The sequence below is a fragment of the Phascolarctos cinereus genome, unplaced genomic scaffold (genome assembly GCF_003287225.1).
Source record: "Phascolarctos cinereus isolate Bilbo 61053 unplaced genomic scaffold, phaCin_HiC Scaffold_5;HRSCAF=322, whole genome shotgun sequence".
Classification (NCBI taxonomy): domain Eukaryota; kingdom Metazoa; phylum Chordata; class Mammalia; order Diprotodontia; family Phascolarctidae; genus Phascolarctos; species Phascolarctos cinereus.
This window is the reverse complement of record NW_027555958.1, coordinates 148,307,174-148,323,551: the sequence shown is the minus strand read 5'-3', so window position 1 is coordinate 148,323,551 and position 16,378 is coordinate 148,307,174. Positions and strand designations below refer to the sequence as shown.

General features: G+C 34.3%; 1 protein-coding gene across 2 annotated transcripts in view; it reads right to left on the bottom strand.

The window, feature by feature from the left end:
* Positions 1–228: 228 nt before the first annotated feature.
* TUBE1 (tubulin epsilon 1) overlaps positions 229–16,378 on the bottom strand; it is a 30,271-nt gene continuing 14,121 nt past the window's right edge. For both annotated transcript variants that reach the window (XM_021008184.2, XM_021008185.2), the window contains exons 6-12: positions 13,767–13,888; positions 12,025–12,212; positions 11,640–11,818; positions 10,220–10,360; positions 4,918–5,058; positions 4,239–4,413; positions 229–1,281 (exon numbers count right to left, since the gene is read on the bottom strand). In XM_021008184.2, coding sequence (XP_020863843.1) covers positions 1,123–1,281; positions 4,239–4,413; positions 4,918–5,058; positions 10,220–10,360; positions 11,640–11,818; positions 12,025–12,212; positions 13,767–13,888 — 1,105 coding nt within the window. In that variant the 3' untranslated portion in view covers positions 229–1,122. The remainder of the gene's footprint in view (positions 1,282–4,238; positions 4,414–4,917; positions 5,059–10,219; positions 10,361–11,639; positions 11,819–12,024; positions 12,213–13,766; positions 13,889–16,378) is intronic.

Here is a 16,378-nt window from a genome sequence, read left to right as displayed (position 1 = left end):
GGGGTTATAATGCACTGCCTTTTGCAAATGTATTTGTACCCTTTTAATTCTTGTGGAGAAATAAGGCTATATTATTATAAAAATACTTTTTTCCCCTAGTTCTCACTACCTTAGCCATTCTTTGGCTATCATCCATTGTAACATTTTTAATTCACAAAAATTTCCTCTTCCATATCTCATCAAATGCTGTACCTGGATGGAAACAGTTTGTGACATAAACAAGGTAGGAAAAGTCTAATGATTTATTTCAATTGATTTGCTAGTAGAAGAATAAGAGCAAAAATCAATCCTTTGGTAAAAACAGAGTGACGTATTAGCCTTGAATTATAAGTGAAATATTTTGTATAGTCATGTTACAAATGAACATAGTTTAAACATTTCAGATTATAGCAATTTTGTAATATTTATTTCCCTCACATACTACAATGTCTAGAAGATGTTGAGCCTGGAAAAGTTCTGTACTTTTGCGTGGATTTTATTGTGCAAAGTAATTATAAATAATAGAATTTTATAAATAAGGCACATTTACTACTATAAAATCAATCTGGTTATGTAATAAAATCACATATTTTAAAAAATTTTTAATTATTTTGAATGAAAAATCAAAAGCTGATTTCATCTTCAATTACTATAATAAAATCAATATCTACTTATATTTTTATTAAACCACTCCTAGTACATCAGATCAGTTTTAAAAAGAATTGGAGTACCTATACAGTGTTTCAAAATAAATCTGAATGTTACATACACAAAAAATATACTTATATCAGTCTTTTTATTAGTGTACAACTCCTGAATATCAGGTTATAAAAAGGCAAATAGACTTCATACTTTTCATAAATCTTTAAAAAATATGGTTCTTGTAAAGGCAAAATGGTTGTAGATATGGTTCAAAGATTGCACTGATTCCAAATGCAGTATGGCATATCTCCATCAAACTGTCTTAAAGGAAACTTTTCTCCTAGACAGTAATGCTGCCTGCTACTTTGAAGAAAATCAATGAAGATTTCTTGAGTGATAAAATCAAGCAAGATTTTCTGAGTGATAGAACACAAACTAAAAAGTAGACCACCAGGAAACCAAAAAATTCCTAATGGAAAATAAAAGCTTGTGAATGTGTTTTTATATAACTATATTTAGTCTAAGTGGATCATGTACAGGCAAGCCTTTTGTGACATCTAATTCATTATAGCTCTCTATAAGAGATGACAAAGATGATACAGCTTCTGTAAAACAACTTTCTTCCATTCCATCAACCTGTAGGTAGTGATGAAGATGAGCCTACAAAAAAAACAGGTTTAATTTGATCACTTTGGCAATTTATTCATTCAACAAACATCTACTAAGTATCTACTGTGAGTAAAGCCCTGTGCTAGGTCCTGGAGAAGTTCCTACTCTTATTGAGATTACAATATAGTTGGGGGCTAAGACACAAACACAGATAACTATAACACATAATATTAGAGAAGTATGTTACAAATGTACAAAACCAAGTACTATGTACAGTAGAAGGCTATTACTGATCAGATATCAGGGACTGCTTAATAGAGGAAATGGCATTTGAGTTGAGTTTAGAGAATAACTAAGAATTCATAAGGTAAAAAAGGGGCTAAAGGTAATAAAAAATGCCCTATATTTATGTAAGAAATAGAAACACAGATTAAAAAAAAGCAAATTTGATCATGGACTTGGTGGAAGGGGACTCAAGACTGGGATTTAGTCCTACAATGTTAAAATGTATTCAAAAGGAACAGAAAAAAGGTTGGAAGGTAAAGTACCATGATATATTAATATATACTCATGTAAGGAAATTTAAGAAACTGAGGGGGAAAAGCACGATGAAGAGTATATTGTCCAGGATCAAGAGATATAGAACCACTTTAGCCACCTTAAGCGTCAGTTTCCTCATCTCTAAAACTAGAGTACCACCAATCACAGGATTGCCATAAGCTTTAAGTGAGATAATGTATGTAAAGTCCTTTGTAAACTTTACAGTGATATATGATAGCAATTATTACTACAGAGACAGAAATGATATTACGGAGTATATACTACAAACTACCTAGACAAGGAGAAGAAATGAAATGAATCTCAGAACCTGGCACAAGTTTACTCTAGGTTAATGAGATATGGAGGTGGAAAAGCTTTGTGAATTAAGAAGATAGTGACGGATGACAATATGCAGAGACCATTCATACAGAAAATATAGTAATGGGAGACTTTAACTATCCTCTCTCTGCCAAAAGCTGAAGAACTAAAAAATCTGTGATTTGACTTCACAGTGATTTCATCCTCTAAAAGGCAATGAAAGCAACAAGGGAAACTTTGGTTCTAGACTTAAATTCTTTATCAACTGTTTGCTGAAGCAGAAAAAAACTGATCCTTGGAAACAAGTGACTACTGTATTATAAAACTCATGATAGAGGAGAAAAAAGCCCAGCATTGCAAAATGTGCACCTCAGATTTTAGAAGAGCACATTTCAAAGGTTAAGGGGAAAGGATATGTAAGACTCAATGGTCTAAATTTTTACAAAAATCAATGCAAGAGGCATGGAATGTTCTCAAGAATGAGATTCTTAAGACACGAGCAGAACTGATTTCAATGAGAAGGAAAAAGAGGTGTTGTCAAATGAGACTGACAAGGATGCACAAGGAACTCTATGACCAGCTTAGGCTTTAAAACGACCTGTACAGGAGTTGGGACATAATGGAAGATGTACAACAGGAGTATTAGGTGTATTAAGGCTTGGAATATTCCAAAGCTGTCAAAGAATTCTAGGTACAATTTTTTAAAAAACTATGGTGGAGAGGCAGCTAGGTGGTGCAGTGGATAGAGCACCGGCCCTGGATTCAGGAGGACCTGAGTTCAAATCCGGCTCAGACACATAACACTTACTAGCTGTGTGGCCCTGGGCAAGTCACTTAACCCCACTGCCTAGCCAAACAACAACAACAACAACAACAACAACACAACAACAACAAACAGAAAGCTATGGTGGGAACAAAAGAAATGATCAAAGAAGGGACAGGCTTTGTGTTTGGGGTGGGTGGTTAACAATAATTGATGATGGTAAAGCTGAATTACTTAACTCTTGGTTTTTTTCTACAAAGAAAATGATTTTTAGACTGGAAATAATAAAAAAAAAATTAGCAGGGAGAGAGGAACTAAAATAAGTGAGGAGATGGTCAGACAGCAACTAGCTGCATTTAATGACTTCAAATCACCAGGCCTAGATGAACTATATTCAGGAATGCTGAAAGAACTAGCATATAAGTGATCACTGAGCTACTATTTAGTGAACTTCTGAAAAATAAGAATGAGGAAGTTGCCAAAAGACTGGAGAAAAGCAAAGGTACCAATTTTTCAAAAAAGGGGGAAAAGGGTGGAATCTACAAACTATGGATTAATGAACTTCTATTCCTGGCAAAATTCTAGAGCAAATTATTAAGGAAATGATTTCTAAACATATATAGAAAGAGAAACTGTGATAAGTATAAGCCAGTATGGTTTCACTAAGAAACTGCAATTCTAATGCAACTATAATATAATTTCATTTCTGGATAGGGTAACTAGACTGGTAGATTTAAAGAAAGCATTTGACAAAGTCTCATACTATGCTTGTAGATAAGATGGTGAGGTAGGAGCTATATAACACAGTGGTTGTGATATAAAACCCAAAGAATAGTGATTAATGATACCAACTTTGAAGGAATGAAATGCCCCACATAGCTATCCTTAGGCCTATAATGTTCAACATATTTATTAATGTTTTGGATAAAAACATAAGTGGTATGCTTGGCAAATTTTCAGGTGACATAAAGCTTAGAGGTATAACTGGATAGAACTGGATAAAAGTTCAGATCTAGAGAAATCTCAACAGGTTAAAACAGGATCCTCAAGGGGCCTATAGATAGATGTCAGGGAGTCTGTAAACTTGAGTGGAAAAACAAACAAAAACCTACATCTTTATTTCAATATAATTGGTCTCCTTTGTAATTCCATGGGTTTTATTTATTTAAAACATTTTGAGAAGCCAAAGCTTCACCAGTCTAGCAGAGGGCTGCTTGACACACAGAAAGATTAAAAACTTCTACAATGATAGCAGTGAGAGATTTCTTCCCTTGAAAGAAGCAATGTCAAATGCAAAAGCCTAAATTACGTGATAATAGTATAATCTATATACTCATATATAAAGGAACTCAAGTTAGCATATTCTTCATGTTTTACTGATAATTACCTTTTTCTTGTAAAGTCTTGTGAATCTCTTTTTAAGTTCTATGAAAGTTGGTTTTATACAGGTGTTGTTTGCTAGTGCCAAGAGTGAGTGAGAATGGCCCACAGGTGGTACTGAACACAGACTTGTTTTCCAGCCTTCTTGATTCCATGAGACAAAGTGGAGAGAAGATTTCAATCTAAGAATCAACATTTACAACTAAGAATCAAGTAATATGAATACACGAACAATGAATTAGACTAGTGCTACACTAATTATAAATACAGGATAAAAAGAAGTGAGAACCAGTGAGGTGCAGCAAGTACTACGTTTGGAGCCAATGAATTAAGATAGGGTGTTCAAATCCCAGCTCTGCTACCGAGTATACTGGGTGACCTTGGGTAAGTCAATTAACCTCTTAGGGCTTCACAGCGTAATGAGGCAGGTGAACTAGATGGCCTCCAGAGACCCTTACAGCTCTAAATCTTCAATCCTTTGAGGAGGGGAAGGCTTGCCTTATTTGGAGGAACCCACAGAATAGCTTTTTTCCTTGTAAGATTGGTTTTGTGACTTTTTAAAACAAATTTCTAACATACATTAAACAAATAAATAATCATGAAATACACTGAAAAAGTCATCTTGAATAGGATAGACAAAAGATATCAATAAAACTTTTTTTAAAAAGTAAAACATAAGGCCAAACCTTTCAATATTTCTTCGAAGATCTGAAATCTGTACATTTCCTCGAACCAACAAGGCACAAGCAAGGTAGAGACTATGCTTTGGGTCAGCCTGAATGAGCTGGTGGTCTTTGCTAAAGGCATCTGAAAACATTTGATCTAACCTATAGAAAAAAAGAATCACTTGATATACAAAATCACACTAAAAAATTTTCAGTCATCTTGTATATTATTACAATTCAATAAAAAGCTCATTATCAAAATCACCTATTAAGCTATAACATAAGTATACATATATAATCTTAGCTATTATCTTACATTATAGTAACTTTAATAAATGACCACCAATGAAAAGATAACCATTAATTTTTTTTTCTTAGAAAGGAAAAGGAAAGATTTTGTAGTTATTTTGACAATAAAAGAGTTCATATCATTACAGAAATCTTAGATAAGTGTTAGATCAGTAGTTATCTATTTCTAGAACTTAAATCATGTTAAACAATTAATGTTAATATGATGTTCTTTAGCCATCATAATTACTCCTTTTAGCATTTTTATTACTTCAGTCCAGCATATGCTCTTTTTTTTCCTATTTTCTTTTTTTGGCAAGGCAATTGGGGTTAAGTGACTTGCCCAGGGTCACACAGCTAGTAAGTGTCAAATGTCTGAGGTCACATTTGAACTCAGGTCCTCCTGACTCCATAGAGCACTGGCCCTATGCACTGCGCCACCTAGCTGCCCCTCAGTATATGTTCTTTACTTCAATTATGAGCACCACCAAAACTTACCTAATATAATTCAACACAGAGAATGGCCAACTAGAAATCCACGATTGCTTAATATCAGGTACAACATAGGCCTCAGACATCCTACTACAGTGCTGAAAGGAGCAGCCTTAATTTCATGACTCCCTAACCTATTTTGGGTAGCTAGGTGGCACAGCGGATAGAGTGCCAAGCCTGGAGTCAGGCAGACCATAATTCAAATCCAGCCTCAGACACTCACTAGCTGTGTGACCCTGGGCTACTTAACCCTGTCTACCTCAGCTTCCTCATCTATAAATGAGCTGGAGAAGGAAATGGCAAACCACTCCAGTATTTTTGCCAAGAAAATCCCAAATGGGGTCATGAAGAGTTGGACACAACTAAATCAACTGAACAACAACAAAACCTATTTTATCAAATAACAGACCTCAAGATACAACGTGTATTAATGAAAAGATCAGAACCATCAGACAATTCCAGATGAACTAGGGCCTTAGATGAAAGGTCTGATTGACTGAAAATTGAGTGCTGACTGCATTATCTTCCAGACGTTGATTCATGTCAGGATATCATATGAGATCAACCCCAGAGCTGATTCCTGGAACCTGACTTCCAGATATTCACTGATCTAGAAGTCCAACTCAAACACACACATCAAAATCTACTTCCATCAGAGGACCCTGGCTACTATTTCCTCCAGTCCAATGGCTAGAGATGTGTACCACTTGCTCCCTTAATTTCAATAAATCAGTCACCATCTGCTAAGGCAAAAACCCTTTCCTTGCTATCTCTCTCCATGTTCTCATTTCCATTTAGCTGCCCTTTATCCTAGATCCCTTCTTTTCACAACTTTCCCATCATCCTACACCAAGGGAAATCTGGCTTTCTCCAGAAGACACCATATCTCTGGCACTATCTCCTGGCTGCTACTTCTTGCATGCCTTGCACCTGCTGGGCCAGGAGGAGGAGGAGGAGTTGATCTAATCCTTATTTCCCTACTGCCACTTCAGGGCCTATCTTTGCCACCATCAGTTAGAAAGTATGACACAAAGGCCAAAGGTTTGGACCAGGTGATATAGATACATAGATTAAGCCTTGAGGAAAATTTGCTAAGACAGTCCAATTCCTATCTCAGAATCTTCCTTTCCAATACAGCCCTTGCTCTCATATTTGAGGTCTTTGATATACATGCTGATCACCCTTTGAATGTACTTGCCTCCTACTTCATTAACCTTCCCAACATCCATGATGTAGACCTTTATTCTACATATTTATTCAATCTCTCTGAATGGCATACATTAGCTCCTCACCCCTGCCTCATAGAACCTTTTCCCCCTTAAACGCCAGCTATATTCAAGACGAAGATCAAGTAGTACCTTCTATGTGAAGTCCTTCCTGATTCCTCACAACTCCTAGGGTCTGTCCTTCCTCTCAAACTACTTTGCAGTTACTACTCTTATATTTATTCTGGATACACACATCCATACAGATACATTGTACACACACAAACACATACTTGTTTTCCTGTTATAATGTAAATGCCCTGTGGTGCACAGATTATTTTATTCATTATTATTTGTATCCCTAGCACCTACATGAGTTCCTGAGATGGCACAGACATTAATAAATGTCTGCTGATTTATTTCCTTATTATGCATTAGTCACTAACAGGCATAGTTCACAAATGTAGGCCTCGTCATCATCTGAAAGTGTGCCACCTTTCTAATCATGAATTCTGAAATTCCTCTTTGGATTACATTGTTATCCTTTCATCTCTCTGTTTCACTCCTCTTAGAACTATTCATCCTCGTTGCAATCTCTAGACCTAGTCCATCTCTCCTTGTTCACCTATTTCATCATTCCTGCTCTCACTTTGTCTTCCTTCTGCTCACTATAGTTAACTAAATGAAAATGATTTAAAAAACAAATGTAAAAGCATTTCTTAAGCATTCAGTAGGTACCAAACACTGTGCTAACTGTTGGGGATACAGAAGAGTGAGGCCAGCACCTGCTCTCAAGGAACTCGCACTAATTGGGGAGCAGTATATAGTTCAGGTTTGGGGTGTGGGGTTGCATTGGTAAATAATTAACTTATGATTCAATTATACAATGTCCTCCAACCTTGACCCCTTTGCCCTTTGTTTTTCTACCATCCATACCCTGCCAATTCTCTATCCTGGACACCCTAACCATATGCCTTTTCTGATCCTAATTCCATAATGCTGAATGTTGTCAGAAGAAGTCACTAAACTATGCTGACTGCATTCACTAGAATTTCATGTTATATAATCTCCACTAGTCCCTCACTGTTGCATGGCAATCCTTTTATGGATCCCTGATTCTACTGTACTTCCTTCTATACTACTGGAATCCTCTTTTCTCCCTTGTAGCTCCCAAGCCTCTCCCACCCATTAGCAGACAACCTTGCTTCCTACCTGAGAAAACACAATCTTGCCGTGAGCTCCCTCATCTCTACACTGCAGAACTACACCTTCACTGTTCATTCACTTATCCTCTGAAGGTACAGGCCTGACCATGTCACTGCTATGCTCAAAAACCTTTGAGTGGTTTCCCATTGCCTCTGAGATAAAAACTTCAGTCTGGTGATTTAAGGTCCTTTATAATCTGGTTCCATCCTCTCTGTGCAGATTTCATGTTTTTCACCTTTACACATGCCTTATTTTAGCCAAACTGTTAGCTGTTCCCTAACTTTGATGTCCCATCTGCCTCTACTGTACCTTTTTGTAAGCTTGCACCTGTACCTGGACAACACATTCCTTCCTCATCTCTGCTCTCTTCAAAGATTAGCCCAAGTTTTACTTCTTACATTGACATTTGCCTGATCTCCCCAGTTGCTAGTGCTCTTCCCTTCCTCAAATTACCTTCTATTGGCTTATTTGTGCATGTGTTCTGTCCCTCCAGCAGTACAGAGGCTCCTTGAGTAAAGGGGTCATTACGGAAAGGAAAATGGTATCTTGATTTTTTTACACGGACGAGGGGAAAGGAAATGCAATCTGCAAAGTACAGGCAAATAAGCTTGACTTCTATTCCTGGTCAAATTTGAATATATTATTAAAGAAATGGTTAGTGAAGATGTAGAAAAAGAAGTGAACATAAAGAGTTGGCAAAAACTCAGAACAGGCCACACCAACATAATCTTATTTATTTTTTGACAAGGTAAATTAGTAGATCAGGCATATGTTTACATATAAAGATTACCTAGATTTTAGCAAAGCAATTGAATAGAGTAGTACATGCTGTTTTTGTGGGAAAACAGAGATGTGGACTAGATAATACAATTCAATCAATTCAGATGTGTTTGAAGGGTTGGACTGAAAAAGAGGTCATTAGTGTTCAATGTCAACCTGGAAGCAGAGTTCCCTAGAGAGCTGTTCTTGGGCTTGTGCTATCTAACATTATTATCAATCACTTGGATTACGGCATAAATGGCATTCTTATTGAAGCTGCAGATAGCATAAAGCTAGGAAGGATAGCTACTAAAATGGATGACACTCAGGATCCAAAAAGAGTCCGATAAATATTGGGTTAAATCTAAAAAGATGAAACCTAACACAATGTAAAGGGTAGGTCATAGAATCAGAATTGTCAAAAGCCTCAGGTTTATGTCATATAAGGAGCAGTTGATTGAACAGGGCATGTCTAGTTTGAAGAAGGGAACACCCTGGGTGAGGGTAGACAAACAAATAGCTGTGATCAAGTATTTGAAAAGCTGTCTTATGGAAAAAGGAGTACCCTCTTAGGATCATAGATTTCATGGCAGGAAGGAACCTTACAGATAGATCATCTAGTCTAATCCCCACATTAAAGAAAAGGAAACCATATCCCAGTGAAGTTAAGTGACTTGCCCATTCCCACAGGCAAAATTTGAACCGAAGTCTTCTAAATTCCAAAGCCAAACTCTTTCACTCTACCATATTGCCTCCAAGAATTACTCTAACTAGCCCAAGAGGCTACAGATGTAATGGATGAAAGTTACAAAGAGGAAAATTCAGTTTTGTGTAAGAAAAAAACTTCCTAATAATTAATTAGAACTATTTAAAAGTGGAATGTTGCCTTAAAAAGTAGTAGATTCTTCCTCGGAGGTTCATAAGCAAAAGTAAGGTTACTATTTGTTAGATATATTACACTGGGGATTCTTTTTCAGGAATGGATTGGACATTTCAGAAATGATGATCATTGGTAGATCACATCCAATTCTAAATCTGTATGATGTGATAAATTTTCCTCACATTTTTTTCATTAAAAACTGCATGCTTTGCCATCATTAAATATTTAACATACACGAGTTTAAGAACAATACAAATATAGGTCTGTAATTTTTACATTTTAAAAGCTGACATCCTACTTACATGCACAAACTTGTAGTAAAAATGTACATTTTCAATTGGATTTTTTTCAAATCTTACACAAATAAGTTAACACATAAACTAAAGGGAAATCCATTTTAATAAAAACTAGTATTCACATTTTCTCAAGTGTATCTTAAAATGACTGTTTTATAAGACAAGATCTCTAGAAATTATATGTTGGTATGTCTTACCTTCGAGGAGGAATGTTTACATCTGCCAATGTACACAAAGGTGTGAGACTTGAAACAAGATAATGGAGTTGAGGAAAGGGAACTAAATTCATAGTAATTTCATTAAGATCCATATTAAGAGAACCTTCAAATCTGGCAGAACTGAAATATGAATATTATAACAATCAGAAAACATTTGATTTTTAAATTACATACAAATTTAAAAATCTACTGCCTTTCACTTAGTGAATACTTTTTCAAACCATTACAACAGCTGACATTTACATAGCACTATCAGGTTTAGAAAGTTCCTTGCATGTATTATTTCATTATCTGTACATGGCTGATGAGACTTTCTGTTTCTTTGCCATTAGATTTTGGCACTGTGAAATCTATTTTTTTTTTCTGTTGGAGACCCAGGAGTAGGGATCTAGATCCATGATTTCATCAGTATAAATATGGAAACTCTATTCATCAATGTCAATCAGGATCTTTTTTTAATTCAGTCTTGAAAAAAGGGTTTCATGGTCACTGAGAAATTAAGTGATTTGCCCACAGTAAGGCAGCTCGTATGTGTCAAAGGCAGAACCTTAATCTTGGTCTTCCAGACTCCAAGTTTCGTTTTCTATCCACTATTCAACAGTACTTCTTGTGAAATCCCACATATGATGGTAATTTAAAGATCATACACATACCTAACAATTTTACCATTTCAACCTCTGGATTATTTTAATAGTTAAAAACCTTTAAGTCACCTTGGTTTTTCTATGTATTTAAAGAAATCTGGTTTAAAATGCATCAGCAGTCTCTTTTTTTTTTAATACTTTTGTTTTTCCTTTTTTGGGCTAGACAATGGGGTTAAGTGACTTGCCCAGGGTCACACAGCTAGTAAGTGTTATGTGTCTGAGGCTGGATTTGAATTCAGGTACTCCTGACTGTAGGGCCGGTGCTCTATCCACTGCGCCACCTAGCTGCCCCTATCAGCAGTCTCTTAAGTTAGTCACACAAAAATCCACCTACTAAGATCTTAATTACAACTAGAATGCTTAACGAAATCCCTTTAGTCTACCTGGGTACATATCAAGTTTTCTTGTTTTATTTAAGCTTTGGTTTTCCTCTAAGTTCTTTATTTCATACTAGATAAGTGATCTGGCTTTTACTTTTCTTTATGAAACGGGATCTACTAATATATGAGCTGGTGAATGTATACCAAGGTCTAAACATTTAGGATTTGAATTTTTAGTCAGCTATTAGAAGACCTGAAAAAATTCAGGTTCATAAAATTTACTACAAACTAAATAGTAAATAAGTTATTTGCAAAATAACTAGTAGTAAATAACTAAGTACAAAAAATGTAAGTGTCCACGAACTATGTTGAGTTTGTAAATTCCCTTAATAATGCTAGCTAACATTTTTCCAATGAATATGCAAAAAAAATTACCTTGTTAAGTTGAGCAGCAAATTTCCTACAATATTATTCATTGTATCAAATGGCTTTTCTTGCAGCTTTTTTTTAATACCACCTTCATTTAAAGTTACCAGACTCTCTGGTTTCACAGTTGTTCCTGGCTTTCCAGATGTTACCATCTGATTAATTTTACTAACGATGTCAAATAAAGACTTTTGAGGAAAAAAATCAAGAGAAAGTAAATATTCAATGCATATTAATAGTAAATAGTAAATTGAGAGAGGATGGGGAAAATAGGTCTCTTGAATCAGAAAATAAATTAAAATAGGAGACAGTCTATATCTCAATAACAATGTGTTTAGTTTACAACTTGGCAGCTGAAAAATTTGTAAGATCAAATATCAACAGTGTTTCTTACTTCATTTTCGATGGGCAACACACAGTCTGCATGCTCATTAAGTTCCTTCATTGCCAAAACACTATTATATGGTGAAGTAATGACATCATCCTCACCAGATGGAAAAACTGAAGTCACAAATCTGTATACTTCTGGAAATTCATCCTCAAGCACATTTAAAATAAATGTGCCAAGACCAGAACCTGTCCCTAAGAATGACAATTGAAGAACACATAAAATAGTATAAAAATTTGAAACATTTTGGTTACATTCTATTTTTTACTATTTATATATCTATCCATATGTGTAGATACTTTTATTCTGCTCTAAAAATATTTCTATGACAATACATTTATACCATTTTACATTAGGAAATAAAGAGCGGGCAGTGAGGTTTATAATATAACTATTTGGCTACATAACATCTTGTTATGAATAGAGGCTTTTCTAGACATTGTTGGTAACAATTGTGTTGTTACGAGGACAAAACGAATGATAGAAAAGTGAAAAAATGTGATAATCAAATGGTTGTTTTATCTATTTGCTGTCATAATAATTGGTGTAGTGCATATATCTTAGTGATGACATTCAATTAAGTAAAAATTTAATTTTGTTGTTAAAAACTGAATATAACTTTAAAAACATATAAAAGTAAAATGTTATACTAGAATTTATGCATCAATTAGGAAAAGTTCTTGTGGCTTAAAAAACAAAGTCTAAATAGTACTGTTTAAAAATGTGCTTACATCTGTGGTGATTTTCAATTCAGCTAGTTAATACAAATGCATTATATATGTAGTTAGAAAATATTTTCAATGATTCTAAAAGACTGGGAAAATGATTCTAAAAGACTGAAGCTGTACAAACTATCTCTTAAGAAGCTATCACCAAATGTAAATCAAACTGTTTATGTAAAAGTCATTCAAAACAGAAGCTGTGTTATGATGGCACAATGAAAACTTGCTACCAAATTTATTGTTCATGACAATCTACAAAAATAGTAAAATATCAAATGCATCTTTAATGCCATGGTAGCATTTTGAATATGTGTGTATTCATACAATACACATATTAGCATTAAGCATGACGATTTTCTGTTTCCAAAACTGGTCAACTCTGTTTTAGATTTCAATAGATTCTAACGTCTTCCATTTCATAAATGGATGGGTAAAAATTCAGTTCCTGTGCACAAGTTTTCTCAAATTCAGTAACTTATTCATTTCCAGGTCACTTTTAACTTATTAGGCTAAGGAATGATTTAAAGGTGCTGAATGTAAGAGTGTCTATTATATATTTTTTCTATTGGTGGTAATTCTGAGAATTATATCTAAGGAAAAGTTAGGAGATGCTGAAAAGGCCGTACAATTTTTGTTACAAATTGTGTGAATAAATGCTCTAGGCTCCCATTGCTCATCTATAGATGGCCTACACTATAAGTTCAAAGTAGCAAAAAACTTGAGCAATTTTTTTGTCTGTAAATACTATGAAGTTTTCCTAAGAGTAAGCAATTTTGTTTTTAAATGGTAGAATAAAACTCTTAGATTGTATTTATATTAATTTTAAAAACATCAATATAAAAACAGATTACAGGTAAATAAGTGCTAAATTTTCACAAATCTCAAAAAGATAGCAATCCAATTCAGGCATGCATAATTAATTAAATAATACTACACATATCAACTATAGGTTCTAAAATTGAATTTATGTAAAACTGTAGAGTCAGTTCTAATTTAACAGTTGGGCAAATGAGTAAGTAGATTTACCTCCTCCCATGGAATGAATTATGAAGAAACACTGCAAACAGTCACAGTGCTCTGCTGTCTGTCTGAGTTTCTCCACAATCTGATCCTGGTACTGAGAACCAAAAACTTTGTAACCCACTGCCCTAAAAACAAAACAAACACAACACATCAAATCAAAAGTAAACAAACAAAACCATTTGCACTTAATACCTCCTGATTTTTCCTTTTCTGAGGTATACAAGAAAGTATAAAATAATGTGAATTCTTTTTCTGAAGGCACAAATGCCAATCTGTGGTTTCATAATCCTGAATTAAGTTCACAGCATCACAGGCAGGGCTTAGCACTGGAAAAGATGTTAACAGATCTTATAGTCTAAACCCCTCTCTTTCCAGAAGAGGAAAATGAGGTCCAGAGAGGTTATGAGGTCATACAGGGAAAGCAGCAGATCCTGGACTTGAATCTAAGCCTTCTGAGTTCAAACACAGTGCTAGTTCTAATATACTACATGCTGTCTTTATTTTAACATAAACTTACTTCATAGTTTAATACTATGTAACATCAACATGGAACGTTTAATCAGCATTATACTACATAAATTCCAAAATATCCTCAAGGGCATACTCATCAATGGACAAGGGACTGTACTTTTCTAAATTTATCTTTTCTCTGAGATTTAAAAAATTTTGAATAAGATATTCATTAATGATGTTGGTCTATAATCTATTTTTCCTCTTTATTCTTCTTTGGTGTAGGACAGTATTAGGACTATATTTGTTTCATGAAAAATATTTTCATAAAGTAGGAACATTATCTTTCTCAATTTCTGAGAATTATATAATGTAGGTAATAACTTTTAAAATTCTGATTCTGCTATATGTCCATCTGGACCAGAGATTTTTCTCTTTGGTGGTTCCTTTATAGTTCTAGTTCTATGTCCTTTTCTGAAATTGGGTAATTTAAGATCACTATTTGGTGTTCTGTAAGTTTGAGTATCTTGTTTTTGAAAATAATTCACAATTTTTTTTGGTGTGCTTTTTAATTTTGTTGGCATGTAATCAGATTCTCAAAATTGTTTAACTTTTGTTTTTAATTTCTTCTGATTTTACCTTTTTCAATTATTTTGTTGATTTGATTTCCTGCCCTCTTCTTTTTAATCAGGTTGGCTAAAGGTTTACCAATGTTGTTAGTCTTTCAAATTCAATTTTATTTTAGGTTCCAAATTCTTTATCTCTCTCTACCTCCTCCCCCACCATGAAGGCAAGAAATACAATACCCACTATACATATGAAGTCATGCAGAACAAATTTCTGCATTAACCATTTCAATAATTTCAAAGAACTAGCTTTTGGTTCTATTAGCTCTATGGTCCTTTTGGTTTCTAATTTAACAATTTCTTCTCTAATCTTCAAAATTTCCTCTTTGTACTTATCCAAATGTTTTAAAATGAATATTCAATTAGGTAATCCTCTTTTTCTAGTTTGCTAATATATGTTTTTATGTACATTATTTTTTTTTCTGAGGACTGCTATAGCATCCTAGAAATTTTAGCATGTTGTCTCATCATATTATTCACATAATTACTGTCTCTATGATTTGTTTTTTGACCCATTCATTTAGGATTTCATTACTAAGCCTCTGTTGAAGGTTTGTGTCTTTCGCTTGTACTCCTTGAACTAATTATCATTTTTATTGCATGATGCCTGTAAAGGATGTGTTTAGTATTTTTGCCCTTTAACATTTATTTTTAATTTCTCTGTGCCTTAATAAATGATGTATTTTTATTGAAATGCCATATGGTGCCAAAAAATAGGCATGTTCTTTAGTGGTCTCATTTAGAAGACACTATAAACCTTTTACCTCTAATTTTCTAACAATTTGTTCAATTCTCTATTTTCCCTTTTATTTATCTATCTGTTAGATATGGCCAACTCTGATACAGGAAAATTGAAATTAAAATTTTTTATAAATTAAAATTTTTTATAAATTAAAGTTAAAAACTGTTGTTGTATTACTATTTATATTTTTTTCAATTCAGTTAATTTTTCCTTTATGAATTTAGATGCTATGTATTTAGAGTTTAATACTGACATTGGTTTCTTATTTATCTTTAACTGTTTATGTTGTGAATTTTTATTTCTACTTTGTCTGAAAGCAGATTGCATCTCTTTGTTAGATCCAACTGAAACAGCAAATTTTGTTCATCTCTATAGTTGACTCTAGTCACACCTTTGCTTTTTACATGTGTTTCTTGTAAGCAAAAGATTGTAGGATTTTCTTCATTGTCCTTTCCTGATTGAGTCTATGTGTAGGCTCTTTTGGCTTCCTTATTAAGGCTACTGATTTACATTAAGCTACCCTAAAAAGTGGTGGTATCTGGTGTCTAAATTCAAGGCCTCATTTGCCATATGGAGGTGATCCCAGGTTTTGGAAAGTTATGCCAGAGGAATACCAATCCTAGTGGATCCTATTGTACTAGAAAGGTACGGTCCTAGTGATACACTGCATCTGCTCTCCCAAGTTCATCACCATTAGTCTGGCCACTAGATGAATTCTTTGGACATGACAACTCAGGAAGAAAAATACAAAATGGTCATTGGACTTAGCTGGTTCACTCTCACCTCTGCAGTGACAA